Below are 27,282 nucleotides of genomic sequence, written 5' to 3' on the forward strand. Positions count from 1 at the left end.
GCTTGGAAGTTGTAGGAGCAGAATAATCAATATCACAGTAAATGGGCTGTTAATAGAAAAGAATGTCAAAAAAGGCAACCTGTAAAGGATGGCTGCTTGTATAGTACTAAAGAAGAGCAAGTAAAGATATCATAAGGATTGAAGGAGTTAATAGCAGAATAGAACATTAGAAAAAGGGGGCCAGTAATGATGACTGCCCATACAGTGCTAAGCAAGAATATGTAAAATAATCTTGGATTGAAGAGGCTTATAGCAGAAAAGAACATTAAAAGAAGCAATTTATAACAAGGACTGGTTTTACAAGACTGTGCTTGGTGTAGTGATGCACAGCCTTGTATACCAGTCTGAGGGATGTACACTAAGTCCTCATATATTGATGAGGTGATCCAAATTGTCCCAGCTGTTTTCTAACAGCAGGTACTCTTAATTGGATGAAACTGGCAAAGCAGCAGTAGGTAGCACTGGAGCATTAATCAGCAGTTCTTGTATAGTTTACTATTGATGCAAAAACAGAAAAGTAATAAAAAAAAGGCAGCCTGTATTTATGACTGCCTATATGGCACTATGCTTGATGTAGCAGTGTGCAGCTGTGTGGTTGCTGTAAACCAGTATAGGTAATATAGTCACCAGGTGCTCCCATGTGTATGCACTTGAATACGTTATTACCACACCTCAGTCACTCTTGGTTATGAACTCAGTGGCTGTTCAGTAAAAGGCCATGTGATGCAGCTGTTTCTGGCTGACAAATTGTGTGGACATACTGCCAACCCCCCCCCCCTCTCTCTCTGTCTCTCTTCCACTGTAGAATAAGTTGTTATAGTATATCTAGGAACAGGAGGATAACACCTTAATCATCATGTTCTCAAAATACTGAGTTGGGTAAGACCCAGAAACAAGAAAAGGAAGTTCAGTAATTGATGTAAAATTTCATTATAGAAACCCTAATGCACAGATACGATGAAAAATATGTATAGTGGGAATTATAACAAACTATATATGATCAGGAGATTTCACATAGATTATTGGAGTATGCTTTGGAAGCAGTGATGACTAGAGTACATATATTTGGATAGTAAAAGCTCAAGGTTAAAGTGTTAAGTTTTATAAGTAACCAGCCAGCGAGGTCCTCCCCTGCCGATAACCTTGGCTCCACGTTGACTGATAACTAGCATGTTTGTTACGTAATAGATTTTGGATAGACAAAGCTGTTGCCCATACTTGTTGAGATGTGTTCTGAGCCATCATCCAGCCTGTGGTCCTTATTTGAATTTTTGTGGTTAACAGGCAGGATATGTGATATTAAGGAAGAAAATTAATATACTAAGCATGCTGTAATCTGCCTTTACATTTTTCAGGCAAAATAGTCTTGACTGTCAGAAAAGGTTAATTGCAATAGGAGTTTGAAGGTGTGGCATTGCGATTTGTGGTTGAATATTAGTATAGAAAGATGTGGTAGTGTTCAGTGTGGCAATGAGAGCTGTGGTAGTGTATTTCATTACAAAGTATTTTTCCTAATGCTGTGTAGAATTATGGATAAAGTTTGGATAGTTGAGTGGAATTCTGGTCAGTGGTGCTTGATGACAAACATATACCATAGAGGTGCTGGATACTCCAGTAATGCGCATTAAACATTTTGGTTGTGAAAGAGTATTGTAAGTTCCATAGGGAATAATTTTTGTCTGCAGTAGTTTGAGGATTGTATGCTATAAGGGCATTTGTGAATGATGCTTGGTTCTTTCAACAGTTTGCTGGGTGCTTTAAAGTAGAGTATTGCACTTTGCTTTAACAGAAATCCTTTGATCAGCACCTTGCCATTGAAGCTGATTCATATCCAATTGAGTACGGTGCTGGAAATACATAGTGAATTGCATACAGTACATAAAGGAATAAGTCTGCAGAAGTGGAGCTGGAAGCAAGGAATATTCAAATGATGTAAACAGTGGTCAGCAGTGTCTGCTAATGAGATGTGAAAAACTTGTTTGCATTCCACTTCATCTTGCAGCTTGGGAGACCATGCTGAGTTACCAGATTATGTTTAACCCAATTAGTGCCAATCATATTTGCTGGTAAATTCCTGATTCTGGTAAATCCAGTCTTGATGAACTTTGACCTGTGTACAGTGTATGTAATATAATATACTATTTAATACCATTCACTATTGTAATACTGGATTTTTTCTTTTTTTTTTTTTTTTTCTTTTTGCAACCAGTCACTGGTACTACTACTGTAATTCGTAACTGGATTAAGTACAGTAATATAATAACATTATAGGTATTGTATAATAATTACTGTATCTCTGTTTACTATACATTAGTAATAGTTTTAAAAGTGACCAAAAACCATTTCTGCAGCCAGCTTTCCCTGAAGCTACTTGTACTGGCAGGTCTTGATTTGATGTTCCAAATTATTATGACTTTTTACTTGTACTGAGTTGGTACTATAAACTGGGAAAAACTGACAATAAGTTTATAGGTAGCAAAAGAATCCTAAGAGACAGTTTTCTGTTATTTACTGCAGATTTAATAGTAGAAAAGAGCATAAAAAAGTCAACTGTCAATGAGGATTTGGGGGGGGGGGTCATTTTCAGACATATTTTAAGATTAAGTTTAAGAATTGTCCTGTCCATGACAGTGAGTTGCATGAGATGAGTAAGCATGTTGCAGTGTGCAGCACAGCATTTTGTGGATTGATTGATTATAAGTTGTATTTTTTATTGGTAGTGAAGCAGAGAAGGTACTTGGTATCAGATTGAGCTAATCAATATGTTTACTTCACAGTTACCGTATGCCGACCCGTTCCTGGAAAATGTCAGCCGCAGCGACCTGGGTGAGTCTCCTGTCTGTTCTTGTTATTACTTCCTTGTATTGCTGTTACCATATATAAAAAACTAATAGCCCTCCATGCCAAAAGCAGTGAGTGTGGTAATGTATAAGAACAGTATAGTGGTCACGTGGGTATACTGTATGTACATAAATGGTATACACATGCGCTCGACATCAGTGCGAACAGCCAGCAGTGATTAGTGTAATTGTTATATTCTTCCTGTAGTCTAAATATTTACAGCCACTCTTCCCAGTATAGAGTTAGTAAAGAAGTTGCTAAATCTGGAGAGAATGGATGGCAATAAAGTGGTGAAAAAGATGTATCTGAGCAAATTTGATGGAAGGAGGAGACGAGGTAGGCCAAGAAGAAGGTGGAGAGATATGGTGGATGAGTGTGTGAGGAAGAGAGGTATGGAAGTTGGTGAGACTAAGGGACTGACAAGAGATTGAGCTGGCTGGATGAATTTTGTGTGGAGAAGCACATGACCAGAGATTTGGCACCCCTTTTTAACGTGACAGCGTTTGGATTGACTCTGTCAGATAGTTATAGATGAAGTTATGGTATGTTGTGAAACTTTTTGGCCTGTCGGTTGGAGCCAGGATTCTGTGGGCTTGATTGATGAGTGAATGGAAGCATGGCCCATTGAACTGGGCAAACTTTCAAACTTTGTCTGTCTGGACGTTGTTACTCCTCACTTCATTTAAGCTAAGCTTCTACAATAAAACAATCCTTTAATTAAGAGAAAAAACACCTCACATGTAGATCTTGCATCAGCTTCTTCATTACTACACTATGCAAGGTTTGCAACTTTGCACACATACCTAAAGGAAATATGGTAAATCGAAGAGGGGATGTGAATGCCTTCTTTTGATGTGTATGTTCGGGCAGTTATACTTAAAGTATTAGTCCGTGTGTGTGTAAATGATGCCCAGTTTTGAATGTAACTTCAAAACGAGTATTTAGCTTGGCATGAGACACCAAAAGCATTGCTCACTTAAATCAGAGAACCTTCAGCATTTAGCATTTCGAGGTGAGTAAAGATATTTTTGACTGAATACGGTCTTAAAAGCTAGAAGAACATAACTGTGTGTGTGTTTGTGTATGTGAGTGTGAGAGGGAGAGAGAGAGGAGAGCCACTAAACTACTATATACTACCGTAGTATGTGGGTAGCTGATTAACATGCACAGTACTAGCCGTTTCATGCTTTGTTTCATGGAATGGTGTTTTCATCGCAATTTATATGAGAGAGAATCCAGACAATCCTTGACTGATAGTGAGTTACCTCCTGTGTTAGGGAGTAAAGCAAATGTATTACAGTATAATATGTATTATTTGAGCAGAACATATGGAGTTAACATGGAGAGACAGAGCAACAAATGAGGAAGTGAAGGAGCATTGTGGTGTGGATATGGATGTGATAGAAAGCTTTAGGAGAAATACTTTGAGGTTGTTTGGCCATGTGGAGAGGATGGAGAGCAAGAGACTAATGAAGAGAGTGTATGTGAATGAGGTGCAGGGGGGGTGAGGGAGGAGGAGGCAAGAGGTATATGAGAGAGAGGGGTGTGTGAGTCAGGAGCAGGTTAGTGAAATGGTGGGGGACAGGGTGACATGGAAGCGATTTGTAAGGCATCTGGCAATAGATTTGTAGATAGATGTATGGCATAATATTGTAGGATGGTTTGTCCTGTTGTTGACTAACAGCTAAGCTGTTGTATGTTAATAAGTATAAATGTTGTTTCATTATGACTATTGGCCAGCCAAGATTTTATATAGTGTACCTAAGTATAAACGCTGTGTCTCACAGTTTGGCTAATGACCATAAGTTTATGTATGTCTTGCATTTTGTGTGGCCTTTAACCCCTTAAGACCACAATTGTTTCAGGCAGGGTACCTCCCACAACCGCAATTCGGGGGTGTTTTGGCGACTTTCACCAAAGGCAAATTGACTGTCTTCTGGCTAAAGAGGAAGAATTTACACACCTGACAACGTAATCTGTACCCCTGTAGGCCTAATGGTTACCGCACAATCATGCGACAAACTTCAAAAAAAGTTTATGATAGGTACCCGGTACCCCTTGAAAACAAGAGAAAACATGAAAATTTTGATTACTACCTATTTTTCTTATTGAAACAGATAATTTCAAAGTGTTTTGTCACACCAACCATGAAAACAGGTGTATGTAGGTGTGGGGATTACTAGACTGTGGGTAGATAAAGTAGGCTGTGGAGAGTAGGTCTATTGGTATGGGGGTTGGAAATAACCAGCTTTTCGCATGAAAAGAAAGCACTTCAGTGTGTTCTGTAACATCTACCATGAAAACAGGTGTGTATGTAGGTGTGGGGAGATAACTAGTGTGAGGAGTAGGCCTACAAGGCCTTGGTGGTACTTGGGGAGAAAAATTTCGGCAACAACCAAATTCTCTTGTGGAAACCCTCCATTTCAATGGGATTTGTCATACCAGCCTTAAAAACAGGTGTGTATGTAGGTGTGGGGAGTAGACCTACAAGGCCTCATAGTCATTCCAAAACTAACACAGATGCATATAAATGTTTATAACCATCAAGGACATCAAATTAAAGTTGAATAATGCTATAAATGCATGCATAAGAAAGGGGGAAAAAAAGCAGTAATTTGTGTCCGATTTCTTTTTTTTACTGTCCCCACTTCTCGTTTCACATTTATCACGCCATTACAGTTATCATTACACTTCATCACATCATTACAGATTCGGCAACAACCAAATTCTCTTGTGGAAACTCTCCATTTCGTCGGAATTTATCATACCAGCCATGAAAACAGGTGTGTTTGTATGTGTGGGGAGATGAAACAGGTGTGGGGAGTAGCCCTACAAGGCCTCATAGTCTTTCGAAAACTAACATAGACGGACACTAATCAGAGGTGCTAATCTAGGCAGGTAGGGAGAATGAAAAAAATAATAATAAGATGCGTCGTATGTAGTACAACATACAGCATTCTCCAACTACGTACGTACAGAAACTGGTTGGTACATAGTGAGAAATGAACAGAGTGAGGTGTAAAAATTTGGGAAGAATAAAAATAATATGAAACAGGTACGTACATCAGGCCTGACACTTGGGGGCCTGTTGGGGGTTGGAAGGGTAGAGAGGGACAAGGAGGGAGAGAAGGGGTGGTGTTTGGGGGAGGGGACGAGGCTAGCAGAGAGGAAGGAGGGGCAAGAGAGGGTGGGAAGGGATGCAGGTTGTTCTGGGAGGAGAGATGCAGTTGCGTGGAGGGGTGGGAGAGTGATGGGGGACAAGGAGGGAGTGAGGGAGTGGAGTAGAGGGTGGCATGGAGGCGGCCGAGAGGGTGCCCCCCCACAGCCTGGGTTGGTCCGATCCCCCCTCACGCCACATCAGGGGGTAGTTCTCATTGGCCTGAAGCCATGTACGTCATAATTGGGACGGAGCAAGAGCTCTGAATTTTTTTACAGGCTGCGTTCAATTGATGTGATTAGACATTTTGGCATAAAACTCAGATTGCATCAATTGATGTGATTAGGACTTAAGGGGTTAATGGCCAAGATTTTATGTAGTTTCTGTGAGTTAAAATGTTTTGTGTTTTGATATTTAGCTAATGACTATGTGTCAAAAGTTTTTTGAGAAACAAAAAAGTTATGTTTGTGGTATGTTTCTCTTACTTGGCCAGTTGCCATGCTTTCAGCATGGTCTGTGCAGACCTTCATTTTGCATCATCTGCTTTGTGGCATTTTGTTTTGTTTCGTTTTTAAAGGCTCCGACATGCTTGCATGTGTCGGCCTTGGTCACCTAATGGCGGCTTTCTATGCTGCACGATCCATTGCAGCCTCCCTGTTCAGTCCCTTAACCCTGAGGTCACACTAAATGACCTCGTCCCATGTCTTTCTTGGTCTGCTCCTCATAACTCCACCCCTGATATTAACACTTCTCACCTTCCTCACGCAATTATCATCCCCCATCCTCTCCACATGTCCAAACCATCTCAATCTACCTCTCCTCATCACAACACCAATACACTCCAGTCCCATCCTACATCTCAACTCTTTCATCATAAACTCAGCCCCCCTGGACCTTGCACGCAGGGACGCACTACACATCCACCTAATCATTGTCATTTCTGTATGTCTGAGCCAGCGAATATCCTCCTCCTTTACTGCCCAGGTCTCACTACCATACAGCATTACACTCCTAACACATGCTGCATACAAACACCCCAATGTCAGAAGAGGAAAGAGCTCCCTGAACTTCTTCCAACCACTTCTCACCCTAGCCACAGAGCTAGCTCCAGCCTCACCTCCAGCACACAACATTTCTCCCAAATAACAAATCTCTTCCACACACTCAAGAGATTCACCAGCAAGTTCAATCCTTTCACGCCTGACAATCTCCACCTGCTCTCCCCGACACGCCGTACACATAAAATCAGCGTTATCTCGCAGTCTACCTCTAATACCGCTACATCTCTTGTGCACCCATATATCACAAACACTGCACAAGATAGAATTACTTCCCACGCCCTTGTGGAAAAACTGCACATGGCCACTCTCCCTCGTCTTTGACAGTACCGCCACCAACATCACTTTTGGTTTATCTGCATTTACCCATAAGCCCTTGTGCCCCATACCATCTCTCCACTTCCTAAACCTTTCCTCCACCTCCCTTTTGTTCTCTGCAATCAACACCAAATCATCAGCATACAAAATCTCCCACGGGAGTCCTTTTCTAAAGTCACGTGAGAGGGCATCAAGTACCATGATAAACAACATGGGACTCAAAACTAACCCCTGATGCACAGCAACATTCACGGAAAACTCATCACTCAAATCTCCATTCACTCTTACCTGGGTGCGAGCACCCATATACATAGCCATAACCACCCTAACCAGCCACTCCAAGCCAGTCTTTCTACTTCACCACCTCTCTAGGGACTCTGTCAAAGGCCTTTACCAAATCACCAAAAACAAACTACTGATCCCTTTGCTTACCAATATATTTTTCCTGAAGCTGTCGAACAATGAATATGGCATCAGTGGTCCCCCTACCTGGCATAAACCCAAACTGCATCTCATCAGTATTCACTCTTTCTCAAATCATACCTTCTAAAACTCTCTCCATTACCTTCATTATTTGATCTAAAAGCTTTATACCTCTATAATTTCCTCTTTCCAGGGCATCACCCTTCCCTTTATACACATTTACAATTACACTCTTCAGCCAATCAGCTGGGACAACACACTCATAAATAATCATATTTATCAGGTCAGTGACTAACCTCACCCCTATATCTCCTGATGCCTTCATCATTTCGGCAGTCAAGCCAGACACACCTGCTGCCTTCCCCACCTTCATCCTGCCTATTGCCTCACTCACAGTAGCAGCATCAATCAAAGGCCAAGGGCCAAACACTGTATCTGCTGGCTCCAAACCTTCTCTGTCCCAGTCAAACTCCTCATTCAACAACCGGTTTTAATGCTCTGTCCATGCATCTTTAATATTCTCACTTGACCACTACCCTTCCTTCATCATTCTTCACACACTGCTCACCTATAGTATCCCGATTATCCCTCTTCATCTGATTTGTGGCAAAAATTAATATTTATAATTCTACAAATCACCAGCTTTAGTTGGGTCTGGTTAGTACTTGGATGGGTGACCGCCTGGGAACACCGGATGCTGTTGGCATCCCTACGTCAAGTGGGGTTGGTGGAGGATTAGTGCCCCTCCCTGTAAAACAATTAACTCTAAGCCCTTGGCCACCCTGTCTGGGATACATGGCGTCTGGCAATGAATGAATGAATGAACCAGCTTTAGTAATGCAGATATTCTTTTCATGATAGTTAAGTATAATTAGATTTGCAAATAACAGCGAAATTTAACACTAAATACTTAGTCCTAGAAAGGCAGCGATAGCTGTGTTTACTCTGAAATTACATACATCATACTGAAGATTAATAGCAAAATAATGAGAAGTGTTAGGGTTTCCAATTAAGAAGTAACTACAACTGCTCACAGCTCTAGTACCATCAAAAGTAAACATTAAGACAAAGTCATCCCACTGATGGAACACCACATGTGTGCTGTGTGAGTTAACTACGTGACCCGCAGGTTCCTCCCTGTCTGCCACAGCACCTTGATAGAAGACTACAGTTTATGTATTGTTTTTGTGCTGAATTTTCTAACCACATTGATATTATGATATGGTGTAAGTGTTCACTATGTTTTAGTTGAAGCTTTCTGTCATTTAAGACAGTGAACAGTGTGGGAACAGTCGTATTTCTAGAAAATTATCATCATTCCAGCCTTAATACGCACCCAAAATGGTGAGAAAATTAAGTGCTAGAAGACTTAATAGAGTCTAATGTCACTGGTTAAAGCAAATATTGATTTATATTTTTCTTTTTACATGGCCAGTTCCAGTTGTCAGATAGTTTCCCTATATGGATACTGATATTGATTTAATTGTCCTTTGCTTGCCAATTTACAGCACTGCTTCTTTGTTTGTTCCAAGAGAGTCAGGTAACAGTTACTGCTGGGGGGTGGAGATGTGTGAAGGAAAAGAGAGAGAGAGAGAGGAAGAGAAAGGAAGAGAGTAATATAGAGAGAGGGGAAGTCAGTAATGGAGAGAGAGGGAGAGGGTGTGATTAAGGAGCATGATATGCATAGGGTGATGCTGTGGTTGCTACAAGTTGTATTGTTTAATCCCATCAGTTCTTTTTCATTGTCATTTCTACTTCAAGACAATTTTACTTGGTTTAGGGGAGGCTTTGAATTTGAGAGTTAATATGTATTACCTTCATTAATCCAGTCACGGCAATGGCCCTCTTTTATCTTTTTCATATTGTCTTACTCCAAGATGATTTTAGTCAGTTTGTGAGAGACATTGATTTGAGGGTTTATATATAACCTTCATTATAGCAGCTCTCTCATAAACTGCATAAAAATCATCTGTGGTGGTGGCAGGATTAAAACATTAAGATGTCCTCAGGCTGAATGAGTCAGTACTCTAAGGTAGGGTATCACTTGAATATGACGGTATTGCAGTAGCTAGCATAAAATAACAGTGTTTGAGCTGTCCTGAATGGTTTACTAGTTTAATAGGGAAAATAAAAGGGGTGAAGATTGGCATCAGGTTTTGCCATAATTTATACCTGTGAAAGTGATTTTTAAGAAATGCTTTATACCTGTGAAAGTAATGGGAGTGAGCAGAAGACACAACAGTTTGTGCATTTTTACTGTTTAGTGTTTAATATACAGTACAGTACTGTTGTTGTGTCATTTCTCATTAGTAACAGTATTCCAGCTTGTATTGTTTACTAACCATTCCATTAGCTCACTGGCCTTATTTTTGACTGGACTAAGGAGGATGCACTGTTTTGTGTGGTGTAGTTGACGTCACCATTTGCATCTCCTTGTCTCGTATTATCCAGTGATGGCCGAATGTCTACCTCTAACTGGAATGGAAAAGTGAGGGTTATTTCAAGTGGGTTGTAAAAATTCATGGTTATGTTAATAGGAGGAGAGTATAGTACAACAGTTTGGTCTGAACTGTTGTGGGCCTTGCCATTTTAAGGTTGCCTGGTAGTTGTCCTTTACAGTACTACAGTGGTTTACAGTATTTTGTATTGTGTTATTGCTACCATCCATCCATCCATCATCCAATCCTATGTTGCCCCATGAGGAGCGTAGGAGCCCGGGGCTAGGAAGTTGGTCCTGACATTTAAGATGAGTGACCAACCTCACTCATCCCTGAGTGGCATTACGTGAGCAATAAACCCCAATCACCTCTTGGATATAAACCTTCACCGGCTCAATCCGATTGGAGCACAGCACTTACCCACTAAACCACCAGGCCAAAATTTGGTTATATGGTTACCACCCAACATAGTAAATGGTTTCCTGGTGTACAGGAAACCATTTGGCTTGTCACTCAATGTAGAGTCACCCACAGGCAGAAGGAAGAGGAAAGAATGGAGGAATGAAAGACAGAAGAGGGAGTGTAAAGTCACACGCGGGCAGAAAGACGAGGGAAGAATGAAGGAAAGACAGAAGAAGATGGAAGGAAAGAAGAATGGAGGAGAGGACAGGGCAGACACCCGAGAGCAGCACTACATTGAGTGAGTGGATGGTGAGTGCCCCCATAACATGAGACCAAATTATTCAGCTTTATAGACTAAATTATTCAGCCTTAGAGTGACTTAGTTGTAGGAATTGGATAAAACCTCCATTAACCCTTTCATATCAGGACTCTCCAAAGCTGCGTACAATTACTTCTCAGTCGCAAGAACAAAATTTTTCATCATTGTGAAATGCCATTTATAGTTCTACTTTTATACTTTGTCTTTCCCTGTCTCTGGGTCTTTCCTCACCCCATCTTTAGATGGGAATAGAGGTCAAGATGGTGAAGGGGACGATGCAGAAGACTTGCAGTAATTTACAGTAGATATTCGAGAGAAAGTTCAGGTCAGCAGTGTAAGTTGAACTGTCTGGAAAATAAAAAGTACTCTTTGTTGATACAAAATTAACTCTTTCATACTGAGAAGCTAATCATATTTTGGTGGTAGCAAGAATACTACAAATGACTTTTGTGCGCGGGAGGTATTAATGAAGACTATATCTAGCCCTGTCATTACAAAGGTGCATTCCTAAGCTGAGCAAAAGTGTCTAATGGTAGCAAGAATTACTGTATAAGATATCTTACTGAAGGAGACCGAGTTTCAAGCTCCATAATATGGGTAACAATATAAAAAGATATATTGAAGGAAGATTTTTCTTGATCAGAATAAAATTGTTTGGCAGTAGTAAGGAAAAATATAGAAGAGATGTTACAGTACAGAAGGAATTAATGTACAGTGTTTTTAACTCCATAACCACAAGGGTTCTCTCTTGTGGTGAATGAAATCATGGGCAGTAGCAATAAAAATATAAAATGTTATGTAGTGTTGGGTTCAAGTGGTAGTAAAGTGCAATCCCTTTATCCTGTGTACGCTTCTTACACAGCTGGTTATCAAGCTGTCAGTCTCATATGGTGTCTCAGAATGAGAAAGTCTTGGTCAATACTACTGTAGTGTGACTCGAGTTTCATGAAGACTTTTCTTTGAAAATGTTGTCTTTGTTCTTGACTTCCACCATGTGAGTACATTAGTCAACAGTATATTAGATACTTGTTATGTAGGTAGTCCTCATCATAATCCAGATATATGTTGCAAAATATCACTACTGTTACCATTTAGTGGGTAGCTGCTGTAAACATGAAGAGCTGGTAAATCAGCTTTACAAGTAAGTGGAAGTTTAGTAGGCAGTTTTTGTGTAGTTTTCCATTGCTACCTGTAAAGTTGATTTGCCAGTTTCCCAGAGTTTACATACCAGTTATGGAAATAGTTGTGGTATTTTGGAACATCCCAGATGTGTGATGGGAACAGCCTATATATTACCACATGCTTTGGGAACTCTAGCCATGGTTTGGATAAGTTAGTTTTAAAGTAGAGTATATAGTTATGTTTAGAGTCAGTTAGAATAAGTTTAATTATGTTGGTGTTAAGTTAGGAGAGATTTGACTGAATTGTTGCCAGTTACATTGTCATCACATTACCAGCCATGTGAAAATAACATATTTAAACTTTGCTCTTAAGTACCATTGGCAGTGTATAATATACATAAAACTCTTTACGTAATACAGTATGTAGTGACTTTAAATAAATGAGCAGCAGGTACATGGATTGACAGACATTGTGCTGCTAGGTAGCTGACAGACCAGCTGTTGACATATTAAATGGCTGATGTACAGAAGAGTGAAACAGATGAACCTTAGTTGTGTCAGGCAGATCTAACTTGGAACTGATAAAAAATGGGGAGTAAGCCATGGAAAACTGAAGGTAGAACTAGTTAACATGGAGAAAACTGGGAAATTAAAGGGAAACTGTAGTGTCTGGTGACATTTTGTACTTATTCATATCTGTCTATCTCCAGACACCATAATCCCCTAAGGGGTGGTCGTATTAGCTCCATATTATTTTGACAGAGTTTTTGAACCGGATGGGTTGCAGTAGCTGTAGCTCTTATCAACCCCTTTGCTACTAAAAGTGTCCTCTCTTAGTTATATTCAGCATAGGATAAAATTTTCAACCTAGGATAAAATTTTCAACCTAGATGGAAGGGTTGGATACTGCCTTGATAAACTCCTAAAGTCATGAGACTCTTCTTAAGTTGAGTAAAATCGTGTGGTAGTATGTAAGGGAAAACTTAAATGGACATCAGCCAGAAGGTGGTTAAATAGAACATAAGAGAGACAGTTTAAATTACACTGTTGTAGAAGGAGAGAGAGAGAGAGAGAGAAAGGTGACTGGGTCTGAAGACATAAATATATCAGTGTCAGGCAAAGGAGATGTGAGAGGGGGGGGGGGAAGAGGTTGCTAGAAGAAAGAGAAAATATGGTGCAAGAGATGGATGATGGGAGGGAAGGGGAAGGAGGAGTGATGACAGAAGGAAAAAACATTTTGGGCTGGGAAAAGGAAGAGAGAAGGAATGCTAGACGATGGAAGGGAAAGGGGAGGAGGGATAATGTATGGAAGGGAAAGGGGAGGAGGGATAATGACAGGAGGAAAGAAGATTCAAGGGAGGGAAGAGAGAGAAAGGATCATAGAAAAATGGTGGGAGGTGGAAGCATTGTAGCAGGGAAAAGGTATGGTAAGATCACCTCTTCAAACTGAGAATGAAAGTGCTGTTTTATTTTAGCTATTTCAGATTATTTTATTCAGATTTGTAGAGATTTTTTGAAATTGGGGGGGGGGGGGTTAGGTGTGGTCTTGTATCAACCCAACATCACAAGCCACCCTCAAGTTGAATAAAACAGTCCTGGGAGCAACAAGAGTAAAATAAAGCTAATTTCCATACTTAAGCAGAAGGGATTAAAAGAAAGATGAGATGGAGGATGTCAGATGCAGGGAGAAAGGGAGTGTAATGGTTTGGACAAAAGAAGGAATGAAGAATAATGTGATTGGAGGTGGTGGTGGTTGTTGTTTTTGTGGCTCCAGGCCTGTCAGATTGTGAACCTGGTGCATTGCATACTGGAGTTGCATTAAAAGAAAAGAAAATGTAGTTCACCCTAATACATAATGTACGGTACATAAAAAAGAAAGTTGCAAGAAAAGGCAAACACAGGAATGAAAGAAAATAAAACTTGAGACAAAAGGAAAAGAAAAACCAGGCAATGAGGAATGAAGAATAATGTGAAGAAAAATAAAGGAGGAAATTGGACCTTGTGAATAGTTATGATGGTTAAGAGGAAGAGAGATGACAGCATTGCAGAGCATAAGAAGTGCTTGAGATTGATTTGACAAATATGCGAAATCCAGAGTCAAAGTCTGTTGCCAGATGCCTCGATCACATAAGGGATGGCCACAAACAGATCACCTCATTGTCACCCTGCCCAATGCCACTTCACTGCCTTGCTCCCAGCTCACACACCATACTCTCATATACCTCTCCACTCCCAGCTCAAACCCCCCTCTCTCATATACCTCTCCACTCCATCCCTCCCTCTCATCCATGGCCTCCCCCTCCCTCTCCCCTCCTCCACCTCACTCGCATACACTCTCCTCATTAGTCTCTGACTCTCCATCCTCTCCACATGGCCAAACCTCGTCAGTGTATCTCCTAACACTTTCTGTCACATCCAAATCCGCATCACATTGCTCCTTCACTTCCTCATTTGTCAGTCTGTCTCTCCATGTAACTCCACATGCTTCTCTCAGATAACTCATTTCCACTGCCTTCACTCATGACTAGTGTCCTTCCAATAAGGTCCAAGCTTGACTTCCTATTTTAGGGTTGGTATCACAATACTGTCATGCAGTGACTTTTTTTTTTTTTTTTCCCATGCTCACTTCCCTGTTCCTTATCACTGTTTTCAAAGAACCAGCAGCCTTTCTTCCCTGTTGTACCCTTTCAATCACATGCCCCTCTAAACTTCCATCCTTACTTATCATACAACCCAAGTACTTAAATGCACTCATATATACCATTTCCTCCTCATCCAGCCTCACTGGACATTCAGTGACTTCATTTCTCTCAAAGACCTTAATTTAACTCTTCCCTACATTCACCTTTAGATTCTTTTTTTTACACACACTCCCAGGATCATTCACCAAGCCCTGCAGTTCTCCTTTGTCTTCACTTAACAGTTCAGTATCATTTGCAAACAACAGTACAGGAGTTTCCAAACACTGCCCTCTCTCATTAGGGTTGTTCCAACATCCACTGCCCTACCTTGTATCTCTTTATAACCCCATCCATATACAGAGTTAACAACCATGGGGACATGACACATCCCTCTTTCAATGTGACATTCAAACAGAAAAATTCACCCAGTTCACTATCCACATACACTGCAGCCTTAGCACCCTCCTACATACTCTTCACGTCATTCAGCGATTTCCCCTTTTGTTCCATATACAGGATCTGTAATACTTTCTACATTCTATGTGTGTCCACTTTGTCATATCTATCTATCTATCAATTGCCAGACGCCATAATCCCGTAAGGGGTGGCCATTCGACTCTTAAGTTATTTGTTTTACAGGGAGGGGCACTAACCCTTCACCAACCCACATGTTGACATGTAGGGAGCACGTATGGTTTGGCTATAAGGTTACCACCCAGCGTTGTAAATGGTTTCCTGGCTTACAGGAAACCATTTGGCTTGTCACTCAGTGTAAAGCCACCTGTAACGGAAAGAAACGCAATAAGAAGTGACGGGAATGATGGGAGAAACAGGAAGAGAAGAGGGCAGGCACAGAAAAAGAATGATAATGGCTAAGGAAGAATCCATGTAGACCACATACAACTTATTTCCCTTCTCTAGAAACTTTTCCAATAAAGATCTAAGAATTAATATGTAATCTACACAACCTCTTCTCTTCCCAAAACCTCCCAGTTCTTCTTCAACTGATTTCTCTGTTATTTCCCTAACCTGGTCAGCAAGTATCCCACCATATACTTTTCCTATTGCACTAAGAAGACAAATGTCTTAGTCATTATCACACACTTTTTTTTCCTCATTTCAGAGTGTGTAGACTATATTTACTTATTTAGTGGTTTATTTAATATTATAACTTGATGACAAACTATTTGTCTGTAGTGTTCCAGCTACCACATAATGTAAGCTATAATGATATTGATGGATGTACAACTAAGGGGCTGCAAACTTTAACCTATAGTATCTGAAGTTTGTGTTTGTTATAGGCTACTCATTTCAACAAAAAAGCACTTCAGTATCATTTTGATCATCTCTTCAACCTGAGGACATCCTAGTTTTTTATTGTCACTTCCACATGTTGGTATTCAACTTAAGGGAGACCTTTTATAATAAAGGGGATAATGAAGGTTATACAGTATCTAACCCTTTCAGTTTGTAAAAGCTCCCCTAAACTGAATGAAGTTTTCTAACAGCAAGAATATAATAAAAATTAAACGTAATCAGCATTCCAACGGGAATGCAGGATGGTCTTAAAAAAAAAAAAAAAAAAATGTTAAGCATTCAGAAGTGATTGTTCCCTCCATGAAAGTTGGGAAGCACTCAGGATTCATATGGCCACTTTTCACTGACTTTGTGTTTGTATAGTAATTTAAAGTAGCAGAAAATTGAAAATGGTAACTAAAGCAATGGACAGGGGAAAAGTGGAAATTTGTTTGCTTAAAGTCTGAGTCACAGAGACAATTACTTGATAACCTAAATCATGGGGAAAGGAAAAATATATTTAGGGTGGCAGGTCAGGTGAAGAGGGATAATCGGGATATCATAGGTGAGCAGTGTGTGAAGAATGATGAAGGAAGGGTAGTGGTGAACAGTGAGGATATTAAAGATGCATGGAGAGAGCATTATAACCGGTTGTTGAATGAGGAGTTTGACTGGGACAGGGAAGGTTTGGAGCCAGCAGATCTAGTGTCTGGCCCTTGGCCTTTGATTGATACTGCTACTGTGAGTGAGGCAATAGGCAGGATGAGGGTGGGGAAGGCAGCAGGTGTGTCTGGGTTGACTGCTGAAGTGCTGAAGGCCTCAGGCGATATAGGGGTGAGTTTGGTCACTGACCTGATAAATAGGATTATTTATGAGTGTGTTGTCCCAGATGATTGGCTGAAGAGTGTAATTGTAAATGTGTATAAAGGGAAGGGTGATGCCCTGGAAAGAGGAAATTATAGAGGTATAAAGCTTTTAGATCAAATAATGAAGGTAATGGAGAGAGTTTTAGAAGGTATGATTAGAGAAATAGTGAATTGATGAGATGCAGTTTGGGTTTATGCCAGGTAGGGGGACCACTGATGCCATATTCATTGTTCGACAGCTTCAGGAAAAATATATTGGTAGGCAAAGGGATCTTTATTTTGTTTTTGTTGATTTGGAAAAGGCCTTTGACAGAGTCCCTAGAGAAGTGGTGAAGTGGGCAATGAGAAAGCATGTTGGAGCCTTTAAAAACGAACGAAAGTCAAGTACAGAGGAAAGAAAGAGCAATGGTATAGGAAGAAAGAAGGGAGAACTCAAGATACATGTATTTTAAGCTTTGAGTCAGTTTCGCCGTGAGAGTCATTCCAGGAAAGACAGGTATGGGGTGGGGGGTGACCCAGCATCAAAGCTTTGGTAGGGAGTAGACAGGGGAGAGGATGAAGGTAGAGGAGTACAAATAGTTTGAATAAGTAGAAAGAGGGAGAAAGATGGAGGAGAGGTAGAAGGGAAAATAAATTGAAGGGACATGAGGAAGAAGGATGAAGGAGAGGTAAGAGAAGGACAAAGAAGGAGGTAGGAATGCTATAAGAATAAAGGAGGGTAGAGGGAAGGTCAGAAGAGAAAGGATGGAGTGGTGAAGGAGGGGAAAGTTGGGGAGGGAGTATGATGGGGGAGAAACTTAAAGTTGGAGGAGAGGGTGTAAAAACAGAAATGTAGGCTGTCACGGGGTTTTTATAATATCACGGTAATTTTGATATAAATGGTTAAATATTATTTAATTTGAAAATAATATTCAATAATATTGAAGAGCAGAGACAATGATTGTCTTGCTACATCAAGCAACGATTACTTTACGCTGGCTTGTGCACGATTCTCTAAGAACGAGAATTTATAAACTTTCTCAACAGTACACAGCAGAGACTAATTACTCACAATTGCTGAATTACTGTACTGTTAGCCTCTGGAGAAAGTTACATCACCCCTGACAATAAATAACTAATACTAATAATAATAACATCAGGTTCTTGCTGATGCATTAACTCCTGGCACAACGGATTTTAAGTTAATACAACAAGACTGGTCTAAGTACCAGTTATGAATAGTAAATGTTTATGCAAGCTAGGAGCTGTATGGAAAATAAGCTTAATTATGGAGAAATGAAACAAGATTTTTACTCTACATTAAGCTCAAGAAATAGAACTGTTAAATTTATTAATCACAAAAATAAATTTAACGTTACATTTCAAATCAAATTAAATGAGACGCACTCGCTCACTCACACAGAAGCTAAATACTTACGCCTAGGAAAAACACCTTAACTAAACTCTTAAGACTACAAAATACACAAAGGAAATACTAGTCAATGAATGCGGTGTATCACCCAAAGCTGGAGAACTAAAGGTGGGAGCTTGGAGAAACTGTAAGTGGAGTTTGGGTACTAGCTGACCTCTCGCACTGCTGCACAGGTCCTGTCTCCGTCACAGCAAACACTAAACTGAATTCAAATACATTGAATGGGCAGGACGCAAGGCGTGGCTAACGGTTGAGGGAAGCAGAGGCAAACGATAAAGAAATAATTGTATCGCTCAGTAGCGCACTTAGTGACGTGCATTAAATCGGTCACTTTTTGAAAACGGTGACGAATTATTTGAAAAGTATACCCCGAAATGGAGAGAGAAACGGTTAACTGAGCGATACACAGTGAGTTTTCCACTAATAGTTCGTGGCTTCTCACAAAAAGGAAATGTCGCGAATTGATTCGTGACATTACGCCCCATGAAAATTAAATCTTTCTTCCTTCAGAAGAAAGATTTCAATATACATACATATAAATCCTAACTCAGTCACACAAGATTCACACTGTGGTGTGTGTGCTATCCTGCTACAGGAGAAAATCGCAGTCGCCAGTGGGGGGGGGGGGCTCGTATTTACGTTAATAGAAGCAAGCTTGAGGGAAAAACTCCGTGACGACGGTGAAAATCCTGTACTCAGGTCAAACTGAGCGAAAATTCGCTACATTTACACTGACAACTAATTGTTGTGTAGCGTGGTGTATGTAATACGCGGTGTAGGTGTGACAGTTGTAGTGTAACTGTACCTACGTGTAAAATGACACAGTAAATAATATGGCGACGACGAAGGCAGAGGAGAAGAGGCGGCAGCGTGCGGCAGACGATCAGCTGGCCCGCACAGCAAAACTGCTACACCCATTGCTGAACCTGCAAAACCAATTGAGGTGGAGCATCAAAAGTGTCAATGGGACAAAATTCTTATTATGTTACAATTACTCTCTCTGGCTAGCAGTCAGTACATGCTATGAAAAGTACACTCGAGGTCGCCATTAATTTTAGCACACGATTATGGTCGGCAAGTTGAGAATCCCTGTGCAAACTTGGGTCTTCCATAGCCTCAAACCGCACACGGGTCCTCAACCTGTGCCTTAACCTACAATACTTATATTAATCTCGGAGAGCTGAGAATCCTTGCAAACTTGGGTCTTCCATAGCCTCAAGTTGCCTCTGCGGAGTTCTCACTTCCCCCTTAACCTACGGTACATATATTAGTACCGGGAAGCTGAGAATCCTTATGCAAACTTGGGTCTTCCATAGCCTCAAGTCGCCTCTCAACTTCCCCCTTAACTTACGGTACATATATTAGTATTGGGAAGCTGAGAATCCTTGTGCAAACTCGGGTCTTCCATAGCCTCAAGTCGCCTCTGCGGAGTTCTCTCTCGAACTTCCCCCTTAACCTACAGTACAATACTTATATTAGTACCGGGAAGCTGAGAATCCTTGTGCAAACTTGGGTCTTCCATAGTCTCAAGTCGCCACTGCGGAGTTCTCTCTCGAACTTCCCCCTTAACCTACAGTACTTCTATTAGTACCGGGAAGCTGAGAATCCTTATGCAAACTTGGGTCTTCCATAGCCTCAAGTCGCCTCTCAACTTCCCCCTTAACTTACGGTACATAATATGTATGTACAGGCCCTGGACATAATGTGTCCTGTGGGGCCAATGGGCGAGACGTCAGGTCTGCACCCACTTCACCACTACCCTGTCTCTCAACTGACTCAGAGATTACAGGTGTAGTTACAAATGGCACAAGAAGGGCATGTCCCTGATTAGTGGTGATACTTTGGCACACACTGCAAGAACGGACAAAACTATCTATGTCCCGTCCCATCCCTGGCCAGAAAAAGTCAGCTCGGATACGGCCCTGGGTCTTCCTTTTGCCCATGTGACCTCCTGAGACTGAACAATGACCCCATTGTAACACTGCTAGGCGGTACTTGGCGGGAACGACAAACTGCAGTCGAACCTCGCCCTCTGGTGTTCGTGACTCACGGTAGAGCCGTCCTTGTTTGCAAAGGAACTTGGCTCGACCTCCCCGTGAATACTTAATCACTCGACCCTTTTGTTTATTCCGCACGGCAGCAAGTGTCGGGTCAGAATGTTGTTCTTGTACAACAAGTTGACTGCACATCAGATCTTGCGGCGATTCAATGATCACTGGGGTGACACAGTCTGGAGCCTCAGCCATGGCTCGTGTTACCGCAGCAGCCGAAGTCTGAGTAGCGTCATCGGAGCAACTATCCTTGGCTCCTTGAATATTGCCTACTATTAAGTCAAATAGAGGCTCTGGCATAACAACTGCAAGTGTCATACCAGTATAAAATGGAGATGCCACCTGGATACATGCCTCAGGGAACAATCTCACTGATCCATCAATAAGGCTTGCATGGATCTGTCGACCTGTATACTGCTCAGGCCGAACTAGACTCTGTTTAACAGAGCAACCTGAGGAACCATTGTCTCTCAGGACCTTCACAGGAATGCCTCCCACAAACCCTGGCTGTACAAGGAAGGTACTGTCACCTGTGGGAGGGCCTGTGGAGGAAGCAGCTAGCCACTCATGAGGCTGCTGAATTGATGTGGCAAACATTGTGCCTTGAGAAGATGGAACATTGGCCATCTGGGGAGGGGGGTTCACTGTCACTGTGGGACTAGTGAACTGTGGGGGAGTACCCACACTGGTAGGGACGTGACCACCAGGCTGCTGCTGAGGAATGAAGGCTGCGTTTGCCTCCTGCCTCCGATACACTAATTGACCTGTCTGGGGGTTACGTGGCTTGTCCTTGTATTGCTGCTGATGCTTGGGAAACTGCTGCTGGTTGGGGTGCTTGTTGTACCGCTTCCACTCAGATTTCTGAGTGTTTTGCCCCTGGTCCTTCTGTGGTTTGCTTGGACCTTGACCATTACTCTGAGAACGGCCTTGGTGCTGGGATTCAGGCTGAGACGGCTTCCCAGACTTGGCAGTTTCTTTTCTGCTCCAGGTGTTTTGCTTACGAGCTTGATACCCGTATGCAGTAAAGAATGCGTCAGCCTTCTCTGCCATTTGGCTGGCATCTTTCACCTGGCAGATCTTAAGCTGTGCTATGAGCTCAGCAGGCCACGACCTCTCTAGCTGTGTACGCAGGATAAGGTCAATTATCCCCTCACGCGTGGAAGGAGTTTCATCTTTCTCCATCCACTCATTTAAGTAAGCTGTGAGACGATCAAGGAACTGAACAGCTGTCTCCTTGTCTTGGAGACGAGCTCGCATGAACTGAACTTTGGCGTTGTCTACTGTGAGACCATACGCCTTAATGAGTGCAGCTTTCATCATCTCATATGTGAGATTGTCTCCACGAATTCTGTGGAGAATATCGAGGGCAGGGCCCTCAAATAGGCTAAGAAACTGAAGCCGCTTAGCTGCCTCATCCAGTTGATATAAGTCTGCCATGTCCTCAAAACGAGCTATGTACTGGCTCGATTCGCTTCGCTTTCCTTGTATGAAGGAAGCTTGATGCGTGGGGTCGCCAGGACATGTGCAGGGGGAACGCTCGTGGAGCTTGGACCAACTGCACCAGACGTGTCTGAAGCCAAGGAATCTCGCTTGAGCTTCAGCACTTCAAGTTCATGTCTCTCGCGTGCTTCTCGCTTCGGCACGTTCGTGTTCTCGTTCTCTGTCTCGTTGTTCACGCTCGTATTCGCGCTGTTCTCGCTCTTTTTCTAACTCGAGCTCGCGTTGTTTCTGCTCGTATTCGCGCTGTTTCTCACGCTGCTCTTGTTCATAAGCACGCTCTCTTTCACGTTCCTCACGCTGTTCTCGCTCGTATTCGCGCTGTTCTCGCTCGCATTCGCGCTGAATCTCTACGCTCTTCACGAGCATCTTTCTCACGTTCTTGCTCGTAATTGAACCGTGAGAGAACGTAACTCTGTATTTTCTCTGGGTCTGTGAGACCAATATCTTTGGCTTCCTGTACATATACAGCTGTAGCCATGATGCTAGCTCAATTTACTAAGTAACCGAAATTGAGTACTGACTGCTTAGCGACCTAATACTAATAAACACAAGTAAAGAGTACAGACACAAGCTAGTGGTGACCAGTCTTATCCAGTTAACTGGCAAAGAATAAATCAAAAATGTAAATGACTGGGAAGACTCAATAATAAACACAATGGGTACGCCGACTTCCCAGAAGCGAATAAAATTGTCTGGCGTTACCAAGAATAAACTAGAGTTAAGTACTCTATTGATTAATAAAGCAAAATTCACTTGCTAAATTAAGGGTAAACACCAGTAAGCTTGTGCCTATAAACTTTAATGATAAATACCTAAATATGAATGAGTGAGCACTATCTCGTGAATAGCTTTATAGCTAGGAGTTAATATCCTGGCGAGGTCGCCAATTGTCACGGGGTTTTTATAATATCACGGTAATTTTGATATAAATGGTTAAATATTATTTAATTTGAAAATAATATTCAATAATATTGAAGAGCAGAGACAATGATTGTCTTGCTACATCAAGCAACGATTACTTTACGCTGGCTTGTGCACGATTCTCTAAGAACGAGAATTTATAAACTTTCTCAACAGTACACAGCAGAGACTAATTACTCACAATTGCTGAATTACTGTACTGTTAGCCTCTGGAGAAAGTTACATCACCCCTGACAATAAATAACTAATACTAATAATAATAACATCAGGTTCTTGCTGATGCATTAACTCCTGGCACAACGGATTTTAAGTTAATACAACAAGACTGGTCTAAGTACCAGTTATGAATAGTAAATGTTTATGCAAGCTAGGAGCTGTATGGAAAATAAGCTTAATTATGGAGAAATGAAACAAGATTTTTACTCTACATTAAGCTCAAGAAATAGAACTGTTAAATTTATTAATCACAAAAATAAATTTAACGTTACATTTCAAATCAAATTAAATGAGACGCACTCGCTCACTCACACAGAAGCTAAATACTTACGCCTAGGAAAAACACCTTAACTAAACTCTTAAGACTACAAAATACACAAAGGAAATACTAGTCAATGAATGCGGTGTATCACCCAAAGCTGGAGAACTAAAGGTGGGAGCTTGGAGAAACTGTAAGTGGAGTTTGGGTACTAGCTGACCTCTCGCACTGCTGCACAGGTCCTGTCTCCGTCACAGCAAACACTAAACTGAATTCAAATACATTGAATGGGCAGGACGCAAGGCGTGGCTAACGGTTGAGGGAAGCAGAGGCAAACGATAAAGAAATAATTGTATCGCTCAGTAGCGCACTTAGTGACGTGCATTAAATCGGTCACTTTTTGAAAACGGTGACGAATTATTTGAAAAGTATACCCCGAAATGGAGAGAGAAACGGTTAACTGAGCGATACACAGTGAGTTTTCCACTAATAGTTCGTGGCTTCTCACAAAAAGGAAATGTCGCGAATTGATTCGTGACATAGGCGTGTAAAGGAAAACTTATGTATATACCAGAGAGAGAATAATAGAAAATGGTTAAATGAATGGGAGGGATGTTGGTGATGATGAGTGAGACAAGTGAGGGAGATTGAAAAGGAATAGAGGATGAGACATATGAAAAGATGTGACTGTTCAGCTGGATGAGAACCTAATGGGTTTCAGGAAGAATTGAGATTAAAATGGAAACTACAGAAAGAGACGGGTGAATTATAGGGTGAGTGGGTGGAGGTGAAGGCTGGAGGTGAAAGAGGTATGAGGAAGGAAGGATAAGGATGAAAAAGGGTGGCAGGTGGGAAGAAAGAAGGGTAGAGACAAGAGGGAGGATTGTGAGGAGATAAGTAGGAATGAAAAGAGGAATGAGGGAAGAAAGTTTGGATGATAGAGGAGGACGGGTAGGGATGATAGATGAGAGGAGCAGGAAGAGAGAGGAAGGAAGGAAGGAAGGGCGCAATAGGAGTGTGGAAAGGTTTAGATAAGAGGGGAGGAGGGAGACATAAAGTGTTTGTGTGGGGGGGGGGAGGAAGGGTACAGGTGAGGGGAGAGGGTTTTTGGCAGGAGGAAGAGAGAGGATACAGAGTAAAAGGAGAAAGGAAGGGTAGAGACGAGAGAGGTAGGTACTACGTGTAACAGAATAAGCAAGCTAAGAGGAAAGCAACAGTGATGAGAGAGAGAGAGAGCAGTAAAGTAGGAAGTGTGAGTCTTGAAGTAATGTAGTTGGAGGAGGCAAAAATAACAATACAAGGGGAAATGGAAGGAGTGGAGGAAAATAATGAAGAGATAAAGTTGGCAAAGGGAGCAATGCTAAAACAGTAGGAAAAGAGATGAAAATCACCAAAGAAGAAGAGGGTTGCAGGGGAAGAAAAATGTAGGAGAATGAAAGGAAAAGAGATTGTAAAGAGGTGAAGTGAGTGTGTGTGAGAAAGAGGGTAGAGGGTGGGGGGAAGAAGTAGAAATCAAATGATGGGAAGGAAGAGGCAGGAGGAATAAGGAAGTGAGAGGAAGGAAGGAGGTAATGCAGCACGAGAGAATGGGGGGAAAAGTACGCCAGGTGGGATTAGTATTTCATCATCAAATGAAAGAGTAGGATAAAAATAAAATTTGGCACAAAGGAATGGGGAATAAAAACGCATAAAAAGGTAGCAATAATGCTGCTCTGTGATATGGGTGAGGCTGGGGGCCAAAACAGTCTTGACAGAAATAGACCAAAGCTGGGCACACCGAGACAACCCTGCCAAAACCTGCCGCGTGCGCTCTCCTCTCTCCTCTTCTCTCCCCACCTCTCTCTCTCTCTCCCCCCCCCACCCCTTACTGTATTGGTCTTTTATTGCCCATTTTGAAGTTACTGTATCTTGTTTTAATGCCTCTTCTATATATAGATAGAAGGGCATAGTAAATCTTGTTAATCCACTTTTCTCCTCCACCCCCCTTCTAGTTCCAATACATTTAATTGCTGTTTCCTAGTCATGATATGTTTTGATTTTGCCTTTTGTTATTTGGTTGGTATAAGTAGAGTCTTTGGTGCCTGTGTATGTTTATACAGGCTAAGTATTGTACACCCTATTCAGAAGTGGGATAACAGGTCAGGATGAGGATGAAATTGGGGGATGAATATTGCACAGTTTCTGCATGTTGTTTGTGTACTACATATAATCTCATTTTGTTCACCTTGTTTGGGAAATTAAATCTTTTCTGCTTATTCGTGTTCAGTGAATTGTTATTGAAGCCACAGATAATTCTCTTTGTCACCCTTTTCAGTTGTTATTTGCTGCTACCTTAGTACGATCTTGTAATAAGTTCGAAGTGTCTTGTAAACAAGAAATTCCTATGCACAATGAGTAAATCAAGTTTCACATACAGTATTTAGTTTATGAAGTAAGACTTTGGCTGATTTGACTGGTTAAGTGAAAATTGAATGAATATGGTAAAGTTCAGTTGTTTATTTTTGTGTAAATATCTTGCTGATTGGGTTAAGATTTTGTCTTGTTTTAGGAAAGTGCAGTTAACCCTGTCTGCATGATATTTTTAATTCTAATTTTACTGTCACCATACAGTTTCATTCAGGTTAATAGGCGTACCACATAGTAATAAGATAAGAAACCTATTTTCACCAATTGCCTGTAACGTGAGAGGTCTTCCGAAAGATGAATAAGACATTGTGAGGTGTGAGTAAAATATAGGGTAAGAAAATATCTTTGTCCAGGAATAGTTTAATATTTTGGCTTTCAAAATACGGAGCCAGAGAATAAAAGGGGGGTGGAAGGAGGTACTATGATAATTAATCTTGTATTGAAAATGTAAGTGTAAATATTTGAGCTGATCTTTATAAAGCAAACCACAAATTTGGAACAGGATCAGATAAATATACTAGATCAGACTGTTGGGAGAAGCTTGGCAGATGTGAGGAAAGCAGTGAGAAGTGATGAAATGGAGCAGTGAGTGAGTTGAGTGTGAGGGATTGGGAAAGGGAAAGGGAGGAGGGGAACTGATGTATGGTACTAAAATGAAAGAAATTAAAGATGAAAATATGTAATTAGTGGAGGGGATAGTTTGAGAGGGAGTTTAGAAGGTGGGTAATATAGTGATAGCAGCAAGGGAAGTGGAGGAAGAGAAGTGAGGAAAGACAGTGGAAGAGAGAGACGGTAAGGGGAAGTGTTCCAGTAAATACTGAGGGAAGGGAAAGTGAGGGAGAGCACTGTGAGGGAAGCTGAGAGGAAGTGAAAGTGAGCTGAGGGAAAGCAAGAGAGAGTATCAAGGGAAAGTGAGAGGAAGTGCGTGAGTATTGAGGGAAGGTGAGGGGAAGTGAGAGAGTATTGAGGGGAGGGGAGGTGAGGGAGAGCATAGTGAGGGAAGGTGAGAGTAGGTGCCCTTGCCAGGTGCAGTGGACAGCTGAGCTTGGCACAAGCCACATTGCACCCTTGCTGCACAGCCTCTTACTATGGGGGAAGTAGCAACATGCCTTAAAGTTTCTTGCTCTTGGACAAGCATTTTCCCCATCACGGGACGTACTGAATTCCACAAACCAAGGTTTTGCATCCAGGAAGAGTTGCATCAAAAACCAGAACCTCATCTTGGAAGGACTGCAGTCCCTGAATGAATTTCAAGTTCATTTATCTCATGTTGATGTATTGTCCTGCTGTCAAAACAACACCAGAAACAGCTTATGGAAAATCTGTTTCCACATCAGGGAAGTGTAAAAGGAAAATATTATAAACCAAGCTTACCTTGCCAGTTCCGTATTCTTTTAACAAGAAATACTTGGGAAATCAAAGTTTGGGTCACATAGAGGTGAGCACTGACTGATTTTACTGCCACAAGAACTGTCATAAAATGTGTGAAAGCAAGAAGTTCCAGCAGCAAATGAGGATTGAAAGTGAAGGAAGATAATAAGACAAGAAGCCATCAGCACATGTTCAGAGAGTGTTATAATGATTCACAGAGACAACGG

General features: G+C 41.4%; 1 protein-coding gene across 1 annotated transcript in view; it reads left to right on the forward strand.

Moving 5' to 3' along the window:
- SNF4Agamma (SNF4/AMP-activated protein kinase gamma subunit) overlaps positions 1 to 27,282 on the forward strand; it is a 111,837-nt gene that overhangs the window by 44,228 nt on the left and 40,327 nt on the right. Inside the window, exon 3 of the mRNA XM_080280496.1 lies at positions 2,778 to 2,826. Coding sequence (XP_080136622.1) covers positions 2,778 to 2,826 — 49 coding nt within the window. The remainder of the gene's footprint in view (positions 1 to 2,777; positions 2,827 to 27,282) is intronic.

This window comes from Coenobita brevimanus, chromosome 85 (assembly GCF_032717465.1).
Source record: "Coenobita brevimanus isolate Jiangsu-jjx chromosome 85, ASM3271746v2, whole genome shotgun sequence".
Lineage (NCBI taxonomy): Eukaryota > Metazoa > Arthropoda > Malacostraca > Decapoda > Coenobitidae > Coenobita > Coenobita brevimanus.